A 23,640-nucleotide genomic window follows, 5' to 3' on the forward strand; every position below is an offset into this window, starting at 1 on the left:
CCCCCCCCCCGTTGCTCTCAGCTAGTTACGGTCCTGGTCTTGCTCTAAAGTTTTGACATTTATAACTATGTACATACCACGGTAACCATTCGTTTAACTTTTTTATTCTTCTGTCCATGAACATTCACCAATACCAATATTAATATGATACAGTTATGCTTGTGTATTTAAGCAATTCAAACTGGTTTGAAAAAGATCTCTAAAAACAAAATCCTCGGTTGATTAGATTACAACACAATTTATTTCTATCATGCAATATCACCAAGTATAGATTTATTAATATCAAAATCAACAATTATAGATATATTCATAGTTATATCTATATGTTTAGACAGAAACTGCATTACTAAAAATCAACAATTATAGATCTATTCAAAGTTAATTAGAGATGTATTTATCGGTTAGTTATTTCAAGTAACAGTAGAGACATTCAATGTAACTAGAAACACATTGGATTGCAAGAGAAACACTTAGGACTATGGGACTCCCACGGGACCAACAAGCAACGCCATGCAAGATATGCCCACATTTTGCAAGAGATGGACAGGGAAAAGGCTTAAAACCAGGGGCCACAATATCGAAAGGAACCGCGATCTTTGGGACATAAACAAATAAGTATGATCTAAATCGGATAGAAATTGTGACCTCTAGAGGGTCCATAACCTTGTGTATTACATACTTTTACGTATTTGCGTACGGGGAGTGGCCATTTTGTCGGGCAGTCTCGGTCCTTTTTTTTTACGAAATTCGAACGCAACCGTCATTTAGGAGATAAAAATCGACTGTTTAGAATTTAGAGGACTGTTATTGTCCATTTTTTGATACCGCTTAAATCATTAGAGGCCGAGGCCGCGTCTTGTATATTTTTAAAGCGTATATCAGTTATACGTAGGGAGTTCAATAAGTTGTATTTTTATTCACTGACTGTGACAGAATTGTCATGGCAACCATTATTGTCAGACTCGAGTTGAAATGAAATTTACTAATTATCTTTTAAATCTGAATCAGAATCCAAGAAATTTCCATTTTGGCCTACAGTATGGTGTAATGGTGATATATTTGAACGGTTTTTAAAATCAAATAATCTAAGAATTTACTTAGACTTCGCTATTTATGGTAAATGGGTAAATGGACAGTGAATCAAGTCATATGACAAATAAAGCTGTTTAAAACTGATTTTATCGCTTGGGTAGTTTCCTTGCAAGGGATCTGAAGCAAACGTTTAATAGACAAAATTAGTTTCAATATATACTTAGTCCAAGTATATCATCTTATCACACAGTTTGTATCTTTATACAGAAATCCTTTACTCAATATCACCAGTGATAGATTCATTCTTATTGTGTTTATAATACAGAAACCGCTGTACTCAAAATCAACATTAATAGCTTTATTCATACTTATATGTAAGCGTATAGGTTTTATATAATAAAATATATTATTATCGTTATTACAGCATATTTATAGTGCACCCTTTCATATAACATGTTCAAGGGCACTTTACAAAGTGACAATGTAATCATAAATAAACATCAAGATTATGGACATGTTAAGGATTGTATACAGAGTCAGTTAAAAGCCTTATTAAATAAATGTGTTTAAGTTGTTTTTTAAAAGAATATAGAGATGTACAACATCTTAAACTAAATAGTAGATTATTTCATAAAACAGGTGCTTGATAACTAAAAGAGCGCTGACCATAAGAGACTAGTTGAACAGTGCTGGTAGTCAATTTTGTGTTTTCTTACATGGTGTCTCCTAAAAGAGGTGTGTATACTGTGAACAAAAGTGGTCCCAGGTCTGAACCTTGCGGCACACCATATTTCAGCCTTTGTGGAGGAGATTTCCAACAGTGTCCCCTTAATGTCCAATAGTAATCATAGCCAGCTTTGATTTCCCACATGTTTTGGCGGCTGTCCATCACCAACTTGATTTGATAAAACTTGAACTTTACATTTGAAGTCATCTATACCAATATAACATCCCTAAAATAGATCCAATATACCGATTTACTAAAATATACATACATATACATATAATAATGTTATAGTATGACTTTATAATATGTGCATATGAATATGTGTATGTGTATATATGGCTATAGATAGGTCATTTTGAGACTAACATTAAATTCTTTTATGATGGCCAGAGTTCAGTGCAACACATATATGTGTGTGACCCATGACAGCCAAATGAGTCGGAAGTTGCAAGTTACAATATTATGAAAAGACATGTTGAAATAGGCTAAAATATAAACAAAAATTTAGTGTACTTTATCAAATCTAAATTTGTACCTTTCATGTTATATCCTTTAGCCTATTCTAAAAAAGTATTTTCATATCCTTAAAGACTCGTGAATTACAGATCACATATTTTCTTGCCAGCCATGCAGCTAGGATTTGGGGCTATCACATTACCAATGTAATTCATTAGTGTTTTAATGTAACTAAATATAATACAATTATAATTATTTTTGATTTTAGGAAAACAGTAATATTGTGGCTATATGTAAGACAGTACCATGATAATTATTTTTTAAAAGTTCAATAACACAGATTATATCACCTGTAAATGTCTAATTCCACCATTCAACCTGAACTCATTTCTACCATGTAATATTCTATGATTATTGAATACCATCAGATCACCAACTTTCATTCCATATGTCAACTGAAAAATTTAAAAAAATGTAGTTTCTAAGGATGAATTCAGATTGGCGAGCAATTTTGACATACATTTGTTTAGCAAGTCTGGCATGAATAATTTTGAAATTGAATGAAAGATAGTCTGCCGGTTGTAGGTATTGCTTAGTTTGTCTCTCATCCTACAACATTTTTTCACTTACCATTTTATCAGTGTTCATGATTGCTTTGCCTAATTCTTCATAGGCTTCGTAATACATTAATACATCATCCTGTAGGATAATGATAAAACAAGCCAACAGTGAGGCTGAAATCCCCAAATAAATAGATGACACATATTAATTAATCGCACATCTATTTTTTTCAAAAGTATCGAGCAATCAAACTGATTATCAACTATACACTAAGTTTCATCACTCTCTATCAGATAGAATCAAAGTTATCTTTTCCCAAAGCATCGACCAAGGAAATTGCTTATCTCTGCTTAGCTTTGGCTCGATATATTAATCATTAAACTAAGTCACGACGAACATCTACATCAAGTTTAAACATTCTACCTCAATTAGAAGCAGAGTTGTTATGTTCCAAAGTCTTGACCAATCAAAATGCTTATTGCTCCTTAGCCTAAGCAGACAATTCTCATCATCTAAATTAGTCAAGGTATTGATGTAATGAAACTATACACCAAGTTTCATCTCTCTCACTTAATTAGAACTAAAGTTATCGTGTCCCAAAGCATCAACCAATCAAAATGCTTATCTCTACTTACCATAAGCAGAAAATGCTCATTTTCGCACTCTATCAAGGCATTGACCTCATAAACACCTACACCAAGTGTGGACATTCTAGCTCAATTAGAAGGAGAGTTATTGTGTTCCAAAGTCTCGGCCAAACAAATTGCTTATTGCTCTGCTTACCCTGAGCAGAAAATGTTCAATATCGAACTTAGTCAAGGTATTGATGTAATGAAACTATACACCAAGTTTCATCACTCTCACTTAATTGGAACTAAAGTTATCGTGTCCCAAAGCATCAACCAATCAAATTGCTTACCTCTGCTTACCCTAAGCAGAAAATGCTCATCTTCACATCCCATCAAGGCATTGACCTAATAAACACCTACACCATGTTTGAACATTTTAGCTCAATTAGAAGGAGAGTTATTGTGTTCCAAAGTCTCGGCCAATCAAATTGTTTATCGCTCTGCTTACCCTGAGCAGAAAATGCTCATTATCAAACTTAGTCAGGGTATTGATGTAATGTCATATACTCCTTTACTAAACCAACTTATTCATATTATTAAGGAATAGTGGTCTGAAGCCTTCTTGAGTTCTTTGTGTTAATAGAGTTACTTCCCTTGATTAATAAAAGGCTTTGATCCTAGATGGAATTCTGGGATGGAGTGATATGGAAGACAGCTGTTTTTAATTAGCTCTTCTGATTGTCATAAACAATCCAGGCCATCTTGTGGCCTATACACCCCAATACCACATGGTGGAGATGCCAAACTCCCATTTCTAGTATGTAGAATCTGAAGAACTAGTTAACAAGTGATATTTTTGAATTGTTACCAAGAATTGACTTGTGATGCGAGGAGCACATGTTTTGAGATTTGGACTCTAGTTTGTGGAGCATATTCTCCCATTATTCAACAGATATTTGGGAATCTACTTTATTCTGAGGAGTAAAATTTCATCAGAAGTAGACCTAGTGAGGCCTGATTAAACTCCATTTGTGTGAAATTAGTCGTTCAGCAGATATTTGGGAACCTTTATTTTCTGAGGACTACAAATTCACCAGACTTGAAATACTATAGTGAGGCCTGATTATAAACTCTATTATTACTTTGTGTGAAATTAAAATCTAAGCCTAGTCTAAATTGCTTATGTACAGATCCAGAGACATTTCAAATGATCCAAATGAATAAATCCATAGACATGTAGGCCTACACTGTGTTATAAAGGCCTAATGGAAAATCTGTTTTGACATGAGTGTGCCAATTTTCCCATGTTAAAGTGTGGATGCCTAGCCTAGAACTATAACTAGCCTAGATCCAATTCATTCATAGTGACATAATTAATGTAGTATAGACTACAGTGTTGTACAGTGACAATCTTGGAATCAAGTTTGCTGTCTTGTGACTGTGTTGTTGTAGCCTACAAGTGACATTATTTCAACTCAAATTTGCTGTCTTGTGAACTTTCACTGAAGCCTTTCAGTGACTTTTATCCCTAAAAGAGACAATATTTTTTTCTTAAAACAGAATTGTGAAAGAAGGCTTTAGAAATTTTAATTTTGGCCTATAAGTAAATTCAATTTTACAACTTTTAAATTAATTTGGCAATATTCCAGTCAATTTATAATATAAACTTTTTCTGATACCATATTTGTGTGAATTATGCTGAATGGTTGTGTGAATCTGTTATTATTGTTTCATGATCTTAAATATTTAGATAATTTGTTTTGCTAATTGATGTTTTCCATGTTTACAAGATGTATTTCTTTCTTTATTGTTTAAACATGTAATCATCCTGATTTGTCTTACAATTATTTTGATAATAATAGTTGCTCATATAGTCAATAGTGAACGAATTAATCAGGGTCAATCATATTCAATGTTTAGACAAAATTGTAAACATTTTTTAACTATTTTGATTATTTGTATACAATTATGGCTAACCATCGGAATGAGGTTGTTGAACGCAAGAGACCTCTGTCATTTGATAGATTTGATGGGTCCGTATTAAATAGGGATCTGGCCACGGCCCATTTTTTATCTTTCGAAGATTACCTTGAGTACTCTGATGAGGAGATGAATCCTCAGACAGTTCTTGCTATCAATAAGATGATAAATCTTTTCAAACAGTCTTTAAAAGGAACCGCGAGATTGTGGATAGAGGAGAAAATATTTCGAAGTCGTGAAGATTTACGCACACAATTTATTAACAGATTTTCAGAAAATAAGTCTTTATTTGGTTTGCACCAAGCCTATTCCCCATTCACTTACGACACTTCTATCACTCCTGCGGAAAATGTAGAATGTTTGGAGAAATTAGCTACTCAACTTGGAGTAGGTCGCACCCAACTCAAACATAAAATTTGTATCAATCCTCCCTACAAACTGTCAACAAGTCGTTGCCATGTCAACAAATGACACAACTACTTTGAATGACATCATAACTAAAGTTCAGTGTTTCTTTGATATAAATAACCCTGACAGAACCGTAAATCCTAGTAAGGAGGTATCCTTCTATACGTCTGACACAGATGATCTTTCTTCATTACGAAAAGAATTAGATGAACTTAAGTTGTATGTAGCATCAGATGATCATGTCAGACACCGAGCCAAACATCCAAATTATAGTCATTCGTCTTATGCTCGTGAGCAATCACTTTCACCCAGACGACGCCAATATTCACCTAGTCCCAAATCGCATACCAACAACCCTGGAGTTCGATCAAGACGTGATTATTCTTGTTCACCTAGTCAACAGCGATATTCCTCGTACACAAATAAGCATTCTAAATATGTCAATAGACCTATATTTTGTGACTACTGCTTAAAACCAAATCATACATGGAGATCATGTTTTCTGCGTCAGAAACACCTTTCTGCTAAAAGACAACAACAGGATTTTCAATAGAGGGAATTTATTCTACTGCTCGGAATGAATTCCCTAAATCTAATCAAACCAAACCTATTCATTCTACTGCAGGTAAACAGAATCATTCTAGTTCTGTTTCTATTCAACTTTCAAAACGAAATTATTGCAAAGGAGAATTTTCAGATGGTCATTCAGCTTTATTATTAATTGATAGTGGTGCATCAAGGTCGATCATTTCGTCTTTACTTATTCAATCTTCACCCTATTTAAGTGGGTTGCCTGTTCATTTGTTGTCAAATCCATTTGCTTTCGACTTGGTAATGGCAATCTACTATTGTGTAAATATTCTATTAAGTTTGATGTGCTTATTCAAAATGTAAAGTTTACCATTCAAGCTTTTATTGCTGCCGATTTAATCGGAATTGATATTATCATTGGTCAAGAAACTTTAGCTGATTTGAATGGAAGTCTTTAGTTTTCGTGATAATGTATTTCATTGTAAAGCTACAACCATTCCATTTATAACCGCTCATAGTGTATATGTCAGACCTAAACATTGTCGTTACATCACTGTTCATGGTAAAGTTCCTCCTTTGTTTAGGAATCGTGAAGTTGTCATGTATTGTGGCAGTCATATTTCTGATATGTGTCCTTCAACAATTTTGGTTAAGCTGGAAAGAAATAAAGCCATTATACCAATTCATAACACAAGTGCTAAAACTTTGCATATCAGACCTACTCGACCAATTTCATTTATATCCCTTCAAGATATTGTAAGTTATGATAATATTAACTTCACTTCTGAGTATGATCAAAATAATGTTACATCATCAAGTAATGTAAGTCTGTTTTCAAGTCACAAATTGATTTGTCCAAAAGTGTGCTTGATCTTTCTCAAAAAGACAAATTCTATGATATGTTGTGTCAAAATCGGGAAGCTTTCAGTCTTCATGGTGAAATTGGAAAATGCCCTGACATACAAGTTGATATAGAAGTAAACGACAATCGCCCTTTCTACATTCGCCCTTATCCAAAAACAGAAGTTGAGAAAAAGATTGTGGATCAGGAATTAGAAAAGCTTGTCAAACTAGGAATTTTAGCTGTTGGTCACCAGTCGTATACATCACCAGTTCTCATTCTACCTAAGAAAGGTACTAAAGAAAAACGTGTTGTTGTTGATTTCAGGTATCTTAATTCTAAAATCAAACGTCTTAACCATCCATTTCCCCTATTATCTGACACCTTAAAGAGGATTGGTCATGCTAAACCTAATGTTATAAGTTGCTTAGATCTGAAGTCAGCATTCTTTTCACTTCCATTATCACCTAGAGCCCAACAATATACGGGTATTTCATCATATTCTGGAGGCAAACACTTTTACTTTAAACGGTTTACACAAGGCTTGAGTGTCTCACCAGCAGTTTTTCAATCTAAAATTGATGAAATATCATCAAAAGTTCCTGGTAGTTATTCATTTTGTATAGCCCATCATGACGATATTATCTTATTCAGTAAAGACAACGAAGCTCACAAGAAGCATTTACAGTTAATTTTCAGTGCCTTAATTCAAAATGGACTCAAAGTTACACCAAGAAAATGCTCATTTTTTTGTCATGAAGTGGTCTATATGGGTCATAAGATTGCGATTAATAAACAAGGTTTAGTCACACTGCAGCCTTTGTCTGATAGAAGCCGCTCAATCCAAAATATCCCAAGACCTACGTCAAGTAAAGATGTAAGAAAATTCATAGGTGCTGTTAACTATGTTTCCAATTTTCTCCCATACTTACAGTCTGTTCTACAACCCTTGCATAAAATTTCCAGCAAGAAATCATCATTTAAATGGTCTGCAGCACAAGAAGAAGCATTTATTAAGGTTAAGTCACTACTTGTACAACCACCTGTTCTGTACATGCCTAATGATAGTGGTAGGATTACCCTTTTATAGTGACACCTCAAGAACAGCTACAGGATCATATCTTACCCAAATTATTGATGGTGAAGAGAGAATTCTTGGTTATTATTCAAAACGACTTCCTAAGGCATGCGAGCGCTATTCAGTCACAGAATTAGAATTATTTGGTCTTCTGATCAATATCTCTAATTTCCAATATCTACTTAGAGGAGTTGAATTTGATGCGTATGTTGATCATGCTGCCATTGTCCACCTCTGTAACTCCAAACGTCCACCTTGTACCAACAGATTACAGAAACTGTTAGTCAAACTTAGTCATTATGCCTTTAAGATTGGTTACAAAAAGGGCACAGAATTAGTCCTAGCTGATTTTCTCTCCCGAAGCCCACTCGAAAGTGATTCGGAGATAGACAGTATTGTCCCTACAGCATTCGCTATTCTCAATCCAGTAACTGATAGACCTATAACTCGTCAATGGGCTAAGACACATAACATTTCTGTACCTGCAGTTTTCCCTTCTGCCCAACATCAGACAGTATCACATAATTCGGTTGATACAGTTAATAATCAGCCTTCTGATGTTCAGAAAATCCCGACAATTTCCCAATCTCCCAAACGATCTCATATCAGGATATCAAATGATAGTTCTATTAAAGCATCATCTACCACACAAGACCCAAGGATTGTGGATAATGCTTTTCAACCTGAATCTCCTGAAGAAATCGAGATACCAATTGAACTATGTTTCCCACCTACACCTGTAGTTCATAATGCGGATAATGTTATTCGCACACATTTTCCTAAACAAGCTCAGCTAGATAAACTATTAAAAGTTATCAAGAAAAAGATAATTCGTGATTATAATTTACCTGTAGATAAAAATCAACTACGGTTAGAACAAGAAACTTCTCCATTCTTCAAACCTGTATATGATTTTCTCAGTCATGGTATTCTGGCTTCAAACCGTAAAGCAGCAAAATCAGTCAAACACAAAAGTGAAGAATATATTATATGTGATCATATTTTGTTTCGTCTTCTCATACATAATGATAATACATTTTCTCTTCAGCTTGCAATTCCAGAATCATTATGTCATAATATTATTGCTATATATCATGATAGTTTATTATCTAGTCATCAAGGTATTGTAAGGACATATCTCACAATGCGAAAGTTATTTTATTTCCCTAGTATGTTTTCTACCACCTCATCATATATCACTAGTTGTCATAAATGTCAACAATTTAAAGGGAAAACAGACAATGTTCGGATGTATCATCCACGTATACCAACAGAGTATTGTACTTTTGATAAAATATGTTTAGATTTCAAATCTATGCCTGCATCACCAACAGGATTTAAACATATTATGGTAGTCTGATGAAATAACCCGTTTTCTTATCTGTATTCCCCTCAAAACATTAGATGCTGAGACTATTTGCGAAGCTATTATACAGAAGATTGTATGTATATTTGGTCCGCCATCAGTATTAATAACTGATGCCGCTTCATCGCTTACAGGAAAACTTGTCTCTATTCTTTGTTCTGCATTACAGATTGATCACAAACTTATCAGTGTATCTAATCATGGTAGTCTCATGGTGGAAAGACATATTAAGTCAATATCAGACTTACTCAAGTTCAATTTGAACCAATATGGTACCGACTGTGTTCGATATTTGTCAACTTGCACATATGCATACAATTTCTTTGTCTCCCCACAATTAGGAAATTTTAGTCCATACGAACTTGCCTTTGGTAAGCCACCAAAGAATCTTACTTCCTTAGCTTGGAATTTCGATGGAGTTAGTAAATCCTATGAGGAGTATTTAAGTCATTTAAAGCAAAAATTCAATGCTATATCATCTTCTATGCTTGATCTTCAACGTAGACAACAAGAACATCAAAATATAAGCATTTCTCATAGTATAAGTAAAAACCCTATTTATGGACTTGGACAATTTGTCTATGTATTAAAACCATCTTCTTCATCTCTTACTTGTAACTCAAGGAAGATGAAGGCTGAATGGTGTGGTCTCTTAGTGGTTCACCAAATCTTGGACAGAACGCATTATATACTTTCCACTTTGGACGGAAAGATATTACAAGATGTTTATTCTATAAATAGACTTAAACCACGCTTTGTTCGTTCTAATGAGCCAAATAAACGTCTAACTCATATTGATCAATTACGAAAACATCTTGGTAAAACTGTAAATGATAATGTTCATGTAGCTAATGATTTGACTTTTCAATACACTGATGAAAATGGTTTAGTTTTGCCAACCTTTGCTGATCAAAATGTTGTATTTAATAGAGTTACTACACCTTACACTATATCTCAATGTGTGAGTTATCTTAATGATAATAAGAATTTAGCTTCAATATCTAAATTATGTCATACACAGATGGAAGAACAATTAAATTACCTAGTGGATGTCAATAATAATGATAATGTTTTTCATATCAAGAAAGGTAGAATTAAGTGTGGAAATCTACAATTGTTATTAAATTTTAATGACGATAAACCTCATGAATGTGAATGGGTCAATATAGACCAATCTCCAGATTTAATTGACATAACTGAGAAATTACTTAGTAATAATAATCTTAGGATTACAGGAAAATTGAGTAAATATTAAAATGTGATTTAATAATGTTCTCATTGCATGTTTATACAAAATTGTTATTAATACAATTCTCTTGTTGTTAGTATACCTTGTATTTGTAATGTATGTATTTTCAATCCTAATTCACATTCATTGTGATGTTCAAAACTATAGTTGATATTGTATTTGAATTTAGGAATAATTAACGCATGTTTGTTTATAAGATACCTCTGCATAAAGGTTTGAGCAGTACTCAACAATTTAAGAATTTTAAGAGACATGTAAATTGTAAAATTCCACTGACAACTTGATATTTTAAATTTTAAATGTTCAACTTTCATGTTTTTAAGCAATTTATTTACTTGTAGTGAAGTATGATAGTGTGTGTATGCTATAATTTTGCTTCATGGTATAAGTTAACGTGTCATTTCTAAATTTTAATTCCTTACTGGAGTTTTTGTTTGAGACCGGGGGATGTCATATACTCCTTTACTAAACCAACTTATTCATATTATTAAGGAATAGTGGTCTGAAGCCTTCTTGAGTTCTTTGTGTTAATAGAGTTACTCCCCTTGATTAATAAAAGGCTTTGATCCTAGATGGAATTCTGGGATGGAGTGAAATGGAAGATGGCTGTTTTTAATTAGCTCTTCTGATTGTCATAAACAATCCAGGCCATCTTGTGGCCTATACACCCCAATACCACAGTAATGAAATTATACACAAAGTTTCGTCACCCTCGCTTAATTAGAACTAAAGTTATCATGTCCCAAAGCATCAACCAATCAAATTGCTTATCTCTGCTTACCCTAAGAAGAAAATGCTCATCTTCGAACTCCATCAAGGCATTGACCTAATAAACACCTACACCAAGTTTGAACATTCAACAGACAGACAGACGGACGAACCCATTTTAATAGTCCCCTGCTTTCTTCGAAAGGCGGGGGACAATTAATATAAGGATAATTTTATGATATTATGTTTACACTAATCATCTAGCTGATCATGGCAAATACAATAATATGCTAATTTCTATTGTTTATCTGCTTATCTTTAATATTATATAATCTGATGACATAAACATGGAATCTATATCTTACTGACAGACTAATCAATAAAGATAGAATTATATTTAACCATCTTGCACTCTCCTACCATCTTTTCAATTAAATTCTGAGATAATCAAATACCTCTTCTACTAATAATGGTCCTTCAAATGGTGGAGCCCAATTTAATCCGACAACCTTAAAACAATACAAACATAAAATAAAATTAAATCCTGCAACCTTTAAACAATACAAACATAAAATCAAAATTTCTTTCTGATCTCAGACAGAACAATAATATTATTGTTTAAACAAAAAAATGAAAATATTAAATCTCTTTCAAATAGATTGATTTAAGGATAGATTTACAAGAGTTAGTCTGGAACTTGGCAGTAATTATTATTTAGACATTTATTCACATGACAAGCCTATAATCAACTCTCTAGCCATCAGATGGCAGAGATTTAAACTGATTAAAGGAAATGCACTCTCCATTTAATGATTAACAAGTAAGTTGCTAAACACATCTTGTCAATACTTTAACCAGTGACAACTTGGCTCAGAAAAAACTAATTTGAATGAAATTTTCAGTATATTAATTTTGAATTAACATTTTTTAACTATTATAGCAAGAACGATCAACCCTTTATCTAAATCTTACATAACATATCTTTAATGAACAATTGATACAATTCATGTTAATATTTTAATGGTAAATAGACACAGGCATTTGAAAGGATTAAAATAAAACTTACTGCTTCACTATATATTACAGTATTAACCTAAGGGCCTGTGTAAAATTAGTATTATTATAATATATTTCGGTGTCAGCATTTTGGTGTGCATTATCTTTTAATAACATTTTAAAATGAATAACATTTAAATCCATGAAGTTACACTGACCTGTTTATGATGATTTAGTACAATATGTGGCTTCTGATAAACAAGATGGAATGGATTTTCTCTATAAAATATATGGTATATATTCAATATTTTGCAACATAACCAGAGAAGACTTTTTTAAAAAGTGGAGATAACTTAAAATTCGCGAGAAAGAGGGGAGGGTTTAACATTTCTTTGACACTAACCACTAACACTAACATATGGTACATATTGAATATTTTGCAACATAATCAGAAAAAACTTTTTAAAAAGTGGAGATAACTTCAAAGAGAAAGAGGGGAGGTTTAACACTAACCACAGATTATCTTTATTTCAATAATACAAAGGTACGTTAAAATGCATAGGTTGCAGAAGTGGGTATAGTATAATATTAGGGTTAGCATACCTATCACAATATAACCACAATGTACTGATTTGGCATAGTATAATATTAGGGTTTGCATACCTATCATAATGACATTTGTAAAATGTCGCTGGTATTGTTGATAAAATTTGAAAATATTTTGGATGAGATTTTCTGAACTCCTCTACAATATGAAAGAGATCTAAATATGTGCTCTCTCCACCTTCAACACAGTCATCAAATCTGTTTAATATAATAAAAATAGAAATTTTGTTAGATATATAGAAAACAAGAGTTGAGAAATGGCCTATCACTTCAACATTTGTCAGATGGTTGTTTTTTGTGTATTATATTTACCTCAGACTAGCCAGAAATTTATTTAAATGAATAGGACAATTTTTATCATTTTCTCAATTTACATAGTAAATATGGCATTCAAATTGACTTACAGAATTAAAGTCTACAACTGATCAATTTCTCTGCCAATCACTTAAGAAATGAAATGTTGTTTAACATCCTACAGTTCTGTTTCAACTGGGCTAATGAAGATGGGCATATGTCATACAATGTGCTAAGAGGGAAATTACTTATATAGAATTCCAAATATCATGGGATCTTTTACGTGCAAGCCATGGTGTACACCACTGACAAGGGGGAACAACAGTGGAAAATCCCAATGAACTTTCTCGGTCAAATCAGGGATCGAACACAACTTCTTACTCACTGAGCCACCATTCTGCATCACTGACAAGGGGAAATCACGCCGGAAAATCGAGATGAACTTTCTCGGCCAATGCAGGGATCGAACACCCGACCTCCAGGCTAGCGAGCCAGCACCGTACCCACTTAGCCACGTGATCCCCGATACAAGTCAAGGATTGAAACTGATTTGGCAATATATACTTACCCAACAAAATTAATCGTTGATTATTAATGGTTATTACCTTAGACAATGTAACAGTTGAAGTCCTGGAGGAGATTCCATGTAAACTAAATCCATATGAAGGGATAAACCAACAGAACTGTAGGCTATATTTACTGGATTAGGAGCAGATTTCACATCGAACGTCAATAAAAATATAATTAAACATAAAATCCATTTATCTCATTTCATCAATTAAAGATTTACATTTTTATAATTGTAAAAGGAAGCAAACTATTATCATACAGACATGAAATTTTACATATGTGACAGTAACCTATACCAGTTTCTATAAAAATATATTGAGACTGTCTATCTTATAATCCAGAATTTTTAACTCCATGTAAACTTCAGCTTATAAAGTGTGCAAAGTTAAGTATTCACGGGGCAACAGATCTGTATTTTGAATGGTTCAGTAAATTTTTGGTTTAAATCTGACAAACTCTTGTTTGTTTAAATCTGACAAACTGTAACAGCCTTAAAGCTTTCAATGCCTGGGTTAATACCCCCCCCCCCCCCAAGTCCAACATAACCTTTAGTCTAGCCAAAGAACGTTTTTTAAAAAGACAATTTGAATGCAGGCATATAGAAATCTATTGTTAATTTAAACATTAAATGAATAAACAAAAGAAATCTAAATCTATGTAGGTTTATATACTTGCCTTTCCATAGTTAGTTTCCTGAACAGGACCTATCAAATCAGCGAGTGCTAAATGAGCTTTATCTTCTGCTGGAACATCTTTCATTAAACATATACCATACTCATTTACCAAATGTAACCATCTATATAAATATATTCATATTCTGATACAGAACTTTGTCAAAAAAAAATCCATTAGGAACCAAGCCAAAAGAGCATGTAGACTTTAATATTGCTACAATATTTCGTGCTTGCATAGCTCAGCTATCTACTTTGTGTTTTTAACAATAATGTATTTATTAGGGTTTCACACTGCGTAGCCAGTGTGAAACACTATTGTTTTTGTTATGATTATTAGGCGTTCACCTTCGGTGAAAGACTATTGTTATTACTAAGATTAATATTATTATTTTTTTTTTTTTCCGTTTTGCCTATTTCTCAGCAACTATAAGAGATAGTGGTCTGAAGTTTGATTTTCTCTCGGGAAAGTGGGTGGTAGTTAGTGCTTAAATGTAAAACGAAATTTGTGCGCATAGCGGAAATGCGTCAAATCTTTAACGTGCACGAAAATTGAAAATCGGCCATTATTCTCTTAATTCTCAATGGATTCTTCATATATTTACATTTTTGGATAGCTGGAGACATTTCTGAGCAGATAGCAATTCAAAACTGTGGAATTTAGAAACTTTGTCACTCTAATTTTTTGGGTGAAAATGGAAAATTTTCAAAATTTTCTAAAAAATTTTATTTTTGGGAATTTTTAAATTTCAGTTATATTTTTGGATAGCTGACATCAATTCTGATTTTAACAATATAAGTTTTGTTCTGAAATGTTGATTTTGATTTTTCACTTTTTTTCGCATTTTGGTCAAATCGTAGAGTTCTTATTTTTTTTAAAACGGCTCCACCGATTTTTCTGAAACTTCAGGAATATGAAGTCGAAGGACCATACCAGTCCATGAACTATAAATGAAAATCCCCTAATCACCGGAAGTAGTCAAGAAAGGTATCCAAACTTTGACAAAATTGTGAAAAATGGGTGCCTGTGCGGAAAATGCGATGTATAAATTGTGTTTTTGTCGATTAGTTAAAGTTTTATATTGTTTAATAGCCAATTGAATTGTCTATCGGATGGTACTAAAGCGGCATGTTTCTATCAAAAATTTAAAAAGTTATGTGACTTTGAAAAGTAACGTTTTTTACGATTTCGAGCAACTTTGGACGCATGTTTCTCGGAAAGTCCCCCAACGATTTTTTAAAAACTTTCTCAATCGAGAGACCAATGTACTCTGTTGTGTGAAACCACTGTATTCTTTTTTGAAATGTCAGGGGTAGCCGAAAAAAGAGATCTAAAATTGAAAACGTCGTATTTTTACGATTTGGAGCAATTTTAGAGGCCTATTTCTCGAAAAGTCAAATAATTCTTTTTTGGAACTTCTTCTACAGAGAGGCCTATCAGTAGTGTTATATATAAAAACATTGTACAACAGTCCCAAGTTTCAGGAGTAGCAGAACAAAGGGATCAAAAATTGAACACGGCACCTTTCATTGTTAAGCGAAACATAAGGGGGGATACAATCTGTACGTATAGAGTCTATTCAAGCGTGCTTTTATCAGTGATGATATTTGAACTGAAATTATTTCAACTATGAGTGTTTTCTTCTATCCAAAATATGGGTTTAGTGACCCTGTAACAGAAATAGTTGATTGCTGTGTGTAATAATTAGTCTTCGAATTAATATTGTTGCTTCTTTGTCAAAATTATCTTATACCGGTAATCATCTGGACAGAAATCGACGGCTCGCGCTGTTTATAAGAAAATAGTATCATACGGTAGTATCGAATATTGCACCTATGATGAAAGGCATGACGTTGTTTGAGCATGGACTCTGTAATTAATATTAAATTCTTATTAGTGACGTCAAATCTTTAACGTGCACGAAACCATTGAATATTCAATCAATTTTTGAACCAGTTACATTTTTGAGTAGCTGACATGAACGCGATTCCGAAGTCCCGTGTACACATTGGTGTGACCGTAAAAGATCCCTTGGCGGTTGGAATTCTATATAAAAGAAGACTAGCGCCGCTGTACGAGCATGTTTAGAGATCATTTCGGGACTAACATATGGTTTACTTTTTTTTATTTCAATAATTCGTTGCTCGTAGGGGTCTTTAGCAGTTGGAGGAAACCGGAGATAACCCACGAGGTTGGACAGGCAACATACTCCTTGTCACGTTCAACCGGGGAATCGAAACCCAGCCAGTTGACTCAATGACAGACCGTATGATACAGCGCAGTCCCAAAGGCTATAGCCTACCGTGCAAATTCCAGCCAGCATAATGTATCCTACTGGCGATTTACAATCAATCCCAAAGGCTAACCTACCCTGCAAATTCCAGCCAGCATAATGTATCTATATAAGAGACATTTATTCCTAGTGGCGATTTACAAATATTGCATGAAGAAATTCAAATCATAAGAACATAAACACGACTAATACACAGTATCATATTGATTATAAAAGTACAATGTATATATTGGTTACACTATATATGTCACAAAACAACAATCATTAGATAATAATAATTATTTACTAATTATATAAATCATTTTAAGAGGTAGGAGTTATCCGTTGTTTAATTTAAAGTAGCTAAGTCTCTAACTCAATATCATCCAAAATCTTCGATATTGAAAACACGAATTATTTGTCGGTTTTAATCAACATTGATATTGTGATCTTACCGGGAAAAGGTGGCCTTATGATATCCAATATTTAAGACAAAATAAACATTTTACAATTGGTACACGATTCGTGTACCATAATGCGTTTCAGCGCTAATTGTAATCATGGACTTGAAAAACGAGGCTAGGCATATTCCACAAGTCATGTCAAACGGTGACGCTATATTCTTATCTCAAGAGCATGCCCAATAAATACTATCATCGGCGTAGACTGGAATAACCAGACGCTAGAGATTGAAATTCGATTGAGAATACTGGCGTACTTCGCCGGACCTAACTGATTAGAAATTACAGTAATATTAGCGACTTAGCTCCTTTAACAGTTATATAATTACCCTGGTTAGAAAGGTACGAACAATTAAGGTATTTAAACAAATGATTACGAAAGAACATAACACTATAGACTTCTATGATAAGACATACAATACATGTTTAATATATATATAAATGACAATGTCCTACGCTAACAAATAATGAAATATGATAGTATCAGTAAATATAAAAAAACAAAGTAGTCGCGAACATCCTGGCTCTTGACTGCTTCAGTTGTTTGATCCTGGACTCTGTCTGTAATTAATAGTAAACTTTTACATGTTAGTGACGTCAAATCTTTAACATGCACGAAACCAGAAAATTGGCGATATTTAATTTTTGAACCAGTTACATATTTCAGTAGCTGACATGAACGCGATTCCGAAGTCCCGCATACACATTGGTGTGACTGTAAAAGATCCCTTGGCAGTTGGAATTGTATATAAGAGTAGGCTAGCGCTGCTGTACGTTCGAAACATTCCTCATGGTCCATTCCGAGCAGAATGGTGTTAAACCCCATTTCATTTTACTTTGATATTAATATCTATTGCGACATTGCTTTTCGTCCATTTCGCGAAACTGTTCTTTTAACATTTCGCGTAGATCAACTTTATTTTTCGATTCCATTCTATCGTAATGCGCATGCAAAGAACATGTCAATATCTGAGTTATGCAAATGTGTGTTTTTATTTGGGGGGTGGGGGAGTGTGTGTTTGTTTAGGGGGTGAGAGGTGGGGATAGTCTTTTGTCATGGATCTGGCGATCGTGTGACGCCTTGGCGCGGTGAAAGCCTTCAGTCTTGCAAGCAAGTCTAAGTATTCTTATTATTATTATTATTATTTTTCCATTTGAGCATATCTCAGAAACTACTTGTCGGATCGATTCGATGTCTTCGGTTTTACTGGGAAAGTGGGTTTGATTTAAATTTTAAAGCTATTTCCACCGTTCTGCGACAATGCGAAATGTCCGAAATCTCCGAAGTTGTCGTTTTTCGATATTTTGCCGTAATGTTATCAATAATTGTCGGATTGTAATATTTGATACATTTTGACATAGCCAGAGACAAGGCACATGGCTACAGTTCTTTGGATTTTTTATTTTCGACGAATCTTAGGAGATATTAGGCGCCAAATTTTGAAAATTTAAATTTTTACAAAAAACTTTGTTATTAATGAATATTTTTATGTGGTATTTTACTTAGGGTTAAAGAGTCATCTGATTTGACCAAAAATGGCAACATGACATAATTTGGGCAAAAAATGTATTTATAGCCTTCAAACCAGTAATTTATTCAAACGAGTCATATTTGTTATTTGTTTAAAATTTTGATATTTGATTCCAATCAACTAATAGAATGAAACCATACGATCATATAGATATCACAAAATGGTTTCTAACTTGTTCGGTTGCGGAGAAATAGACGATTTTCAACAGGTAACTTTTCAAGGTTTTGGGTCCATAAAAGTGTCAATTATTATTCGGTTTTCATAAAATTTCCAGTGTGTAATACCTAATGCCATTTACGATTTCATACAAGTAATTTAACACTTTTTCTGTCACCGGAAGTAACATCATTTTGGCAAAAACTGTATTTTTAGCCTTCAAAACAGATATTTTATTCAAATGAGTCCGATTTGTATTGTTTTTAAAATTATGATATTTGATTTCAATCAACAAATAGATTGAACCCACATGATCATACAGATACCAAAAAATGGTTTCTAGCTTGTACGGTTGCAGAGAAATGGACGATTTTCTACAGGTCACTTTTCAAGGTTTTTGTTCTATAAAAGTGGCAATTATTATTCGATTTACATAAAAATTTTCACCATGTGATGCCTTATGCCATTTATGATTTCATAAAACTAATTTAGAATTTTCATTATCACCGGAAGTAATGTAATTTTGTCAGGATCACTTACATGTAACAAATGTATCCAATGAATTGATATTGCCGGATTTGGTTGATTCTGCATACATTTTATTTGATGTGTGAAATGCTTACATGGAAACCTGTTTAATAGTTTCATCAGTACAGGAAGTGACATGTGTTCAAGGGTAACGGGGCACCGGTGAAACCCGTCATTACTGCGTCGCAGTTCTAGTTGACTTTATTTTCACTTTGTTATAAATATGAATGAAGCCATACTTTAAAAACAATTTAAATTTAATATCTCTATCATACTTAGATAATATAATGCTGCACAAATTGTTAAGATTGATACCTTACCTATACAATTCTTTTTTCTTTTGTATCACATCAATATAGTTGACAACTGGTATTTCCTAAACAAATAAACAAATAGAAATTCCAAAAAGATACTTAAACCACATTGAACAAGTGGTTGTCATGCAAAATATGCCCACATTTTGCAAGAGATGGACAGAGTACAGAGAACAAGCTAAAAACGTGATTTTCGTACAATAAGGGTCCATAATCCAGTATGTTACGGTCCGACATGCGTCAATATCAAAAGGAACCAAGATCTTTGAGATACAAACATATATTTTAAGATTCATCAAAATCGGATAAAAATTGTGACATCTAGAGAGTTGAAAAGCTAAAAGCATAAGTTTTTGTACAATCAGGGGCCATACAGTCCGATACATGGCAATATCGAAAGGAACCAAGATCTTTGGGATATAAACCTACATTTCAAGTTTCGTCAAAATCTGATAAAAACTGTAACCTGTAGAGTGTCCACAAACAGAATGTGAACGGACGGACGCCGGCACAGACAGGGGCAATGACAATATACGTCGACATGAAAATCTTGGCAATAAAAAATTATGCTCTGTGACTTTTATAAAATTCATACAAGAACTTCGTCCTATATCAGAAGCTTTCAGAAGTTTGAATGTATAAGTAAAGAGTAAATACTGAATTTCAATAAGGTTTTTCCTTATGACTCTAACAAAAATCCCTGTAAACCAGGTAACGACAATATATGTCTACATTAAATACCAGCGGCTGCCAGGCAGGATACGGCCACATTTTGCAAGAGAACAAGCTAAAAACAAAAACGATTTTTTGTACAATCAGGATCAGGGGCCATAATCCAGAAAGTTATAGTCTGAAATGTGCAAATATCAAAAGGGACTGAGAATATTGGAATATAAAGATATGTTTTAAGTTTCATCAAAATTGGATAAAAATTGTAACCTCTAGAGGGTCCATATAGCCATTGTATTACATACTTACACACAATTTGCGTACAAAGAGCGGCCATTTTGTCGGGCAGTTTCATTTTAATTTTCACGAAATTCCAATTCAACCTTCATTATGGTGGAATAGTGATATAGCTAAACGGTTTTTAAAATCTGAAAAAAAATTATGACCTCTAGAAAATCCACAAGCTAAAAATGCGATTTTTCGACCAATCAGGAGCCATAATCCAGGAAGTTACGTTCGGATATGTGTGATTATCACAGGAACCAAGATCTTTATGGTGAAAACATATATTTAAATTTTCAACCAAATCGGATAAAAACTGTGGCCTCTTGAGGGTCCACAACCTTGATATACCATATTTTTACACCTTTTGTGTACAAGGGGCAGCTATTATGGCCATTATGTCCGTCAGTTTTTGTCCAATTTTCACGAAAATCGAACTCAACCATCATTAGTAGTGTATAACTGTGATATAGTCACATGTTTTTTGTTTTTTTTTAAATCGGATAAAAATTGTGACCTCTATAGGGACTAACAAAGCTGTATATAGATAAAGTTGCGACAACTGTGAAGCCAGAAATTCCATATGAATAGATATTTCATTATCTATAGGAGATAAAACATACATTTTTTAAACAAAAAATATAGCTGAACTACATATTGTTATTATTAGTATTACTATGCAGCAAAAAACGCACTTAATTGTTATATAGCCTTATTTTATAAGAAAAATCAAAAGGAAAGATACACCAGATAAAAGTGCCATTAACCATATTTAACTTGCATATGTTTTTAAAAATCAGATTTTTTGTGCTGTCGGGTAAAGTGAAAAAAAAATTAAATAATATTTTAGGGGAAAAATCTTTTTGCCTTCTAGCCGGCAAAATAAAGTGCTCGAAATTCCATGACTTTTTGGTAGTACATCGCAGAGGCAAAAAAGCCCAGTGGGACCTAGGCATAAGTGCCACCAATATGCCAACACGCAAGAGACTGAGATCTCCCAACATGAATATTGGGATGGTACCCTGGTTTCCCGATTATTGGGAGGAAACCCCGATGATTCAAGGCAATTGTTCGGGGGACATTGCCAAAAGCTGTGTGACCATAGTCGAAGCATCAATGAACATTCACCAAACTATTCCTGATGCTTATAAGTTCCATTTCTCATGGTGGTACTCCGTTGTTTTGGGCAAAAATTCATATTGCTGTTGTTAATTTCACTCCACATCTGGTTTGTCTTAAACTCGTTAGTTGTGTTCACAAGCATCATTTTGCGTTTTATTCGTCTAATTTATTATCTAAAACATCATGGTCAAAGAGCAGATAAAATGGTCATGTCAAAATCGTATGTACTTGAAGCCCATATATATTATAAATACTTTAGCCAATTGTACACCAATCTGATTAAAATTATTCAATATATTATGACCGTGCGGCGGCATACTTGATGATCAACAAACTAAACTTGATTACCAATCAACAACATTAATCTCCTGACAACAAGGTGCTTATCAATTGGTGAGATTCACAGAAGTTATTTGTGTTGACAAATCAAGTTCGAATTGAAAAAAAAACTACTAATACAGGATCACTCTAAATTTAGTTTTTCTCCATTTTCTGAATAGGTGTAAAAGAAAAATGTTATTTTCTTAGTAATTGATATGTGTTTTATCACCCCAAAAAACAAAACATGCCATATCATATCTTACAGCGCTGGCTTTAAAATGTTCATTTTATTGTATTCAACGCTCTTAAAAGAGTTTGTTACATTCTTTGCTTCAGTTTCATATGTGCATACAATAGTTTCAATAAAAAATATGTAAGAAACGAACTAAAATATTATAAGAGATAAGAGTGGCTATGAAGACCTAGTTATCCCGAGTGTCAGTGACTAGTTTCGTTCGTATTGAACTCTTTAGACTGATTGGACTCACATGGTGGGCATTTTTATTTATACTATTACGAAACCCCAGTGGGGTTTCCATGGTTACTAATTGGCGGGGTTTACCAGGGTTTGCCTCTTGGTGGGGTTTGCGAATTTGTTACTGGGGTCAGTAGCTCACTTACGAGGGTTGTACAGAGGTTTGACAACTGATCGTTTAGATTAAAGTGCTAGTGTCCATAATTTTGTGAACTAGAATGCCTTGCGTTGGTTTGTAACATTGTTACTTGTCATAACAATAAAGGGATAGTATATAGACAAGGGTGTTGAGGTAACACCCGTGAGAGGGTTAAAAGGCTAAATATAAATCCAAAGTTTGAACACTCAGGGGTAGAGCATTGTAAAACAAAAATAAAATTAGCAAACCCTGGCAAGAGGCCAACCCCGGTAACCTCGCCAATTAATAACCACCGGGGTTTCCTAATAGTATAAATAAAAACGCCTGCCACCTGAGTCCATTGTCTGCGATATCACTTCTGTGGAAGCAGACGTTAGAGCACCAGTTAGTAGTAGTACGTGAGTCCAATCAGTCTGAAGAGTTCAATACGAACAAAACTAGTCACTGACACTCGGGATAACTAGGTCTTCATAGCCACTCTTATCTCTTATATTATCTCACTTTCTGCTTATGATCGATCTCGTTATGGCTAATTTTGTTGATCAAATTAATCGGTCGGGATTCCCCCTTTTGCCTCGGAATCAACCACTATTTTTTGACGGAAGATATTCTCTCGGCTAAAAAATCTTTATTCTCTCAGCTAGAGAGATACGTAGAATCAAACCGGTCCAGAGCCAATCAGGTTGATAAGAAGTCGCTCATTCAACATTGATACATAACCGAAG

At 33.7% G+C, this 23,640-nt stretch overlaps 1 protein-coding gene across 4 annotated transcripts in view; it reads right to left on the reverse strand.

Moving 5' to 3' along the window:
• Positions 1-222: 222 nt before the first annotated feature.
• The window catches only part of LOC126821601 (2-(trimethylamino)ethylphosphonate dioxygenase), a 34,276-nt gene continuing 10,858 nt past the window's right edge, over positions 223-23,640 (reverse strand). For 3 of the 4 annotated variants that reach the window (XM_056101485.1, XM_056101483.1, XM_056101484.1), the window contains 9 exons: positions 19,914-19,969; positions 14,648-14,768; positions 14,008-14,132; positions 13,166-13,306; positions 12,721-12,781; positions 11,962-12,015; positions 2,846-2,914; positions 2,566-2,670; positions 223-1,985 (listed from right to left, as the gene is read on the reverse strand). In XM_056101485.1, the coding sequence (XP_055957460.1) occupies positions 1,878-1,985; positions 2,566-2,670; positions 2,846-2,914; positions 11,962-12,015; positions 12,721-12,781; positions 13,166-13,306; positions 14,008-14,132; positions 14,648-14,768; positions 19,914-19,969 (840 nt within the window). In that variant the 3' untranslated portion in view covers positions 223-1,877. Of the gene's footprint in view, positions 1,986-2,565; positions 2,671-2,845; positions 2,915-11,961; positions 12,016-12,720; positions 12,782-13,165; positions 13,307-14,007; positions 14,133-14,647; positions 14,769-19,913; positions 19,970-20,885; positions 21,005-23,640 lie in introns of all 4 variants that reach the window. The other variant, XM_056101486.1, reaches the window with a different exon arrangement.

This window comes from Patella vulgata, chromosome 5 (genome assembly GCF_932274485.2).
Source record: "Patella vulgata chromosome 5, xgPatVulg1.2, whole genome shotgun sequence".
Classification (NCBI taxonomy): domain Eukaryota; kingdom Metazoa; phylum Mollusca; class Gastropoda; family Patellidae; genus Patella; species Patella vulgata.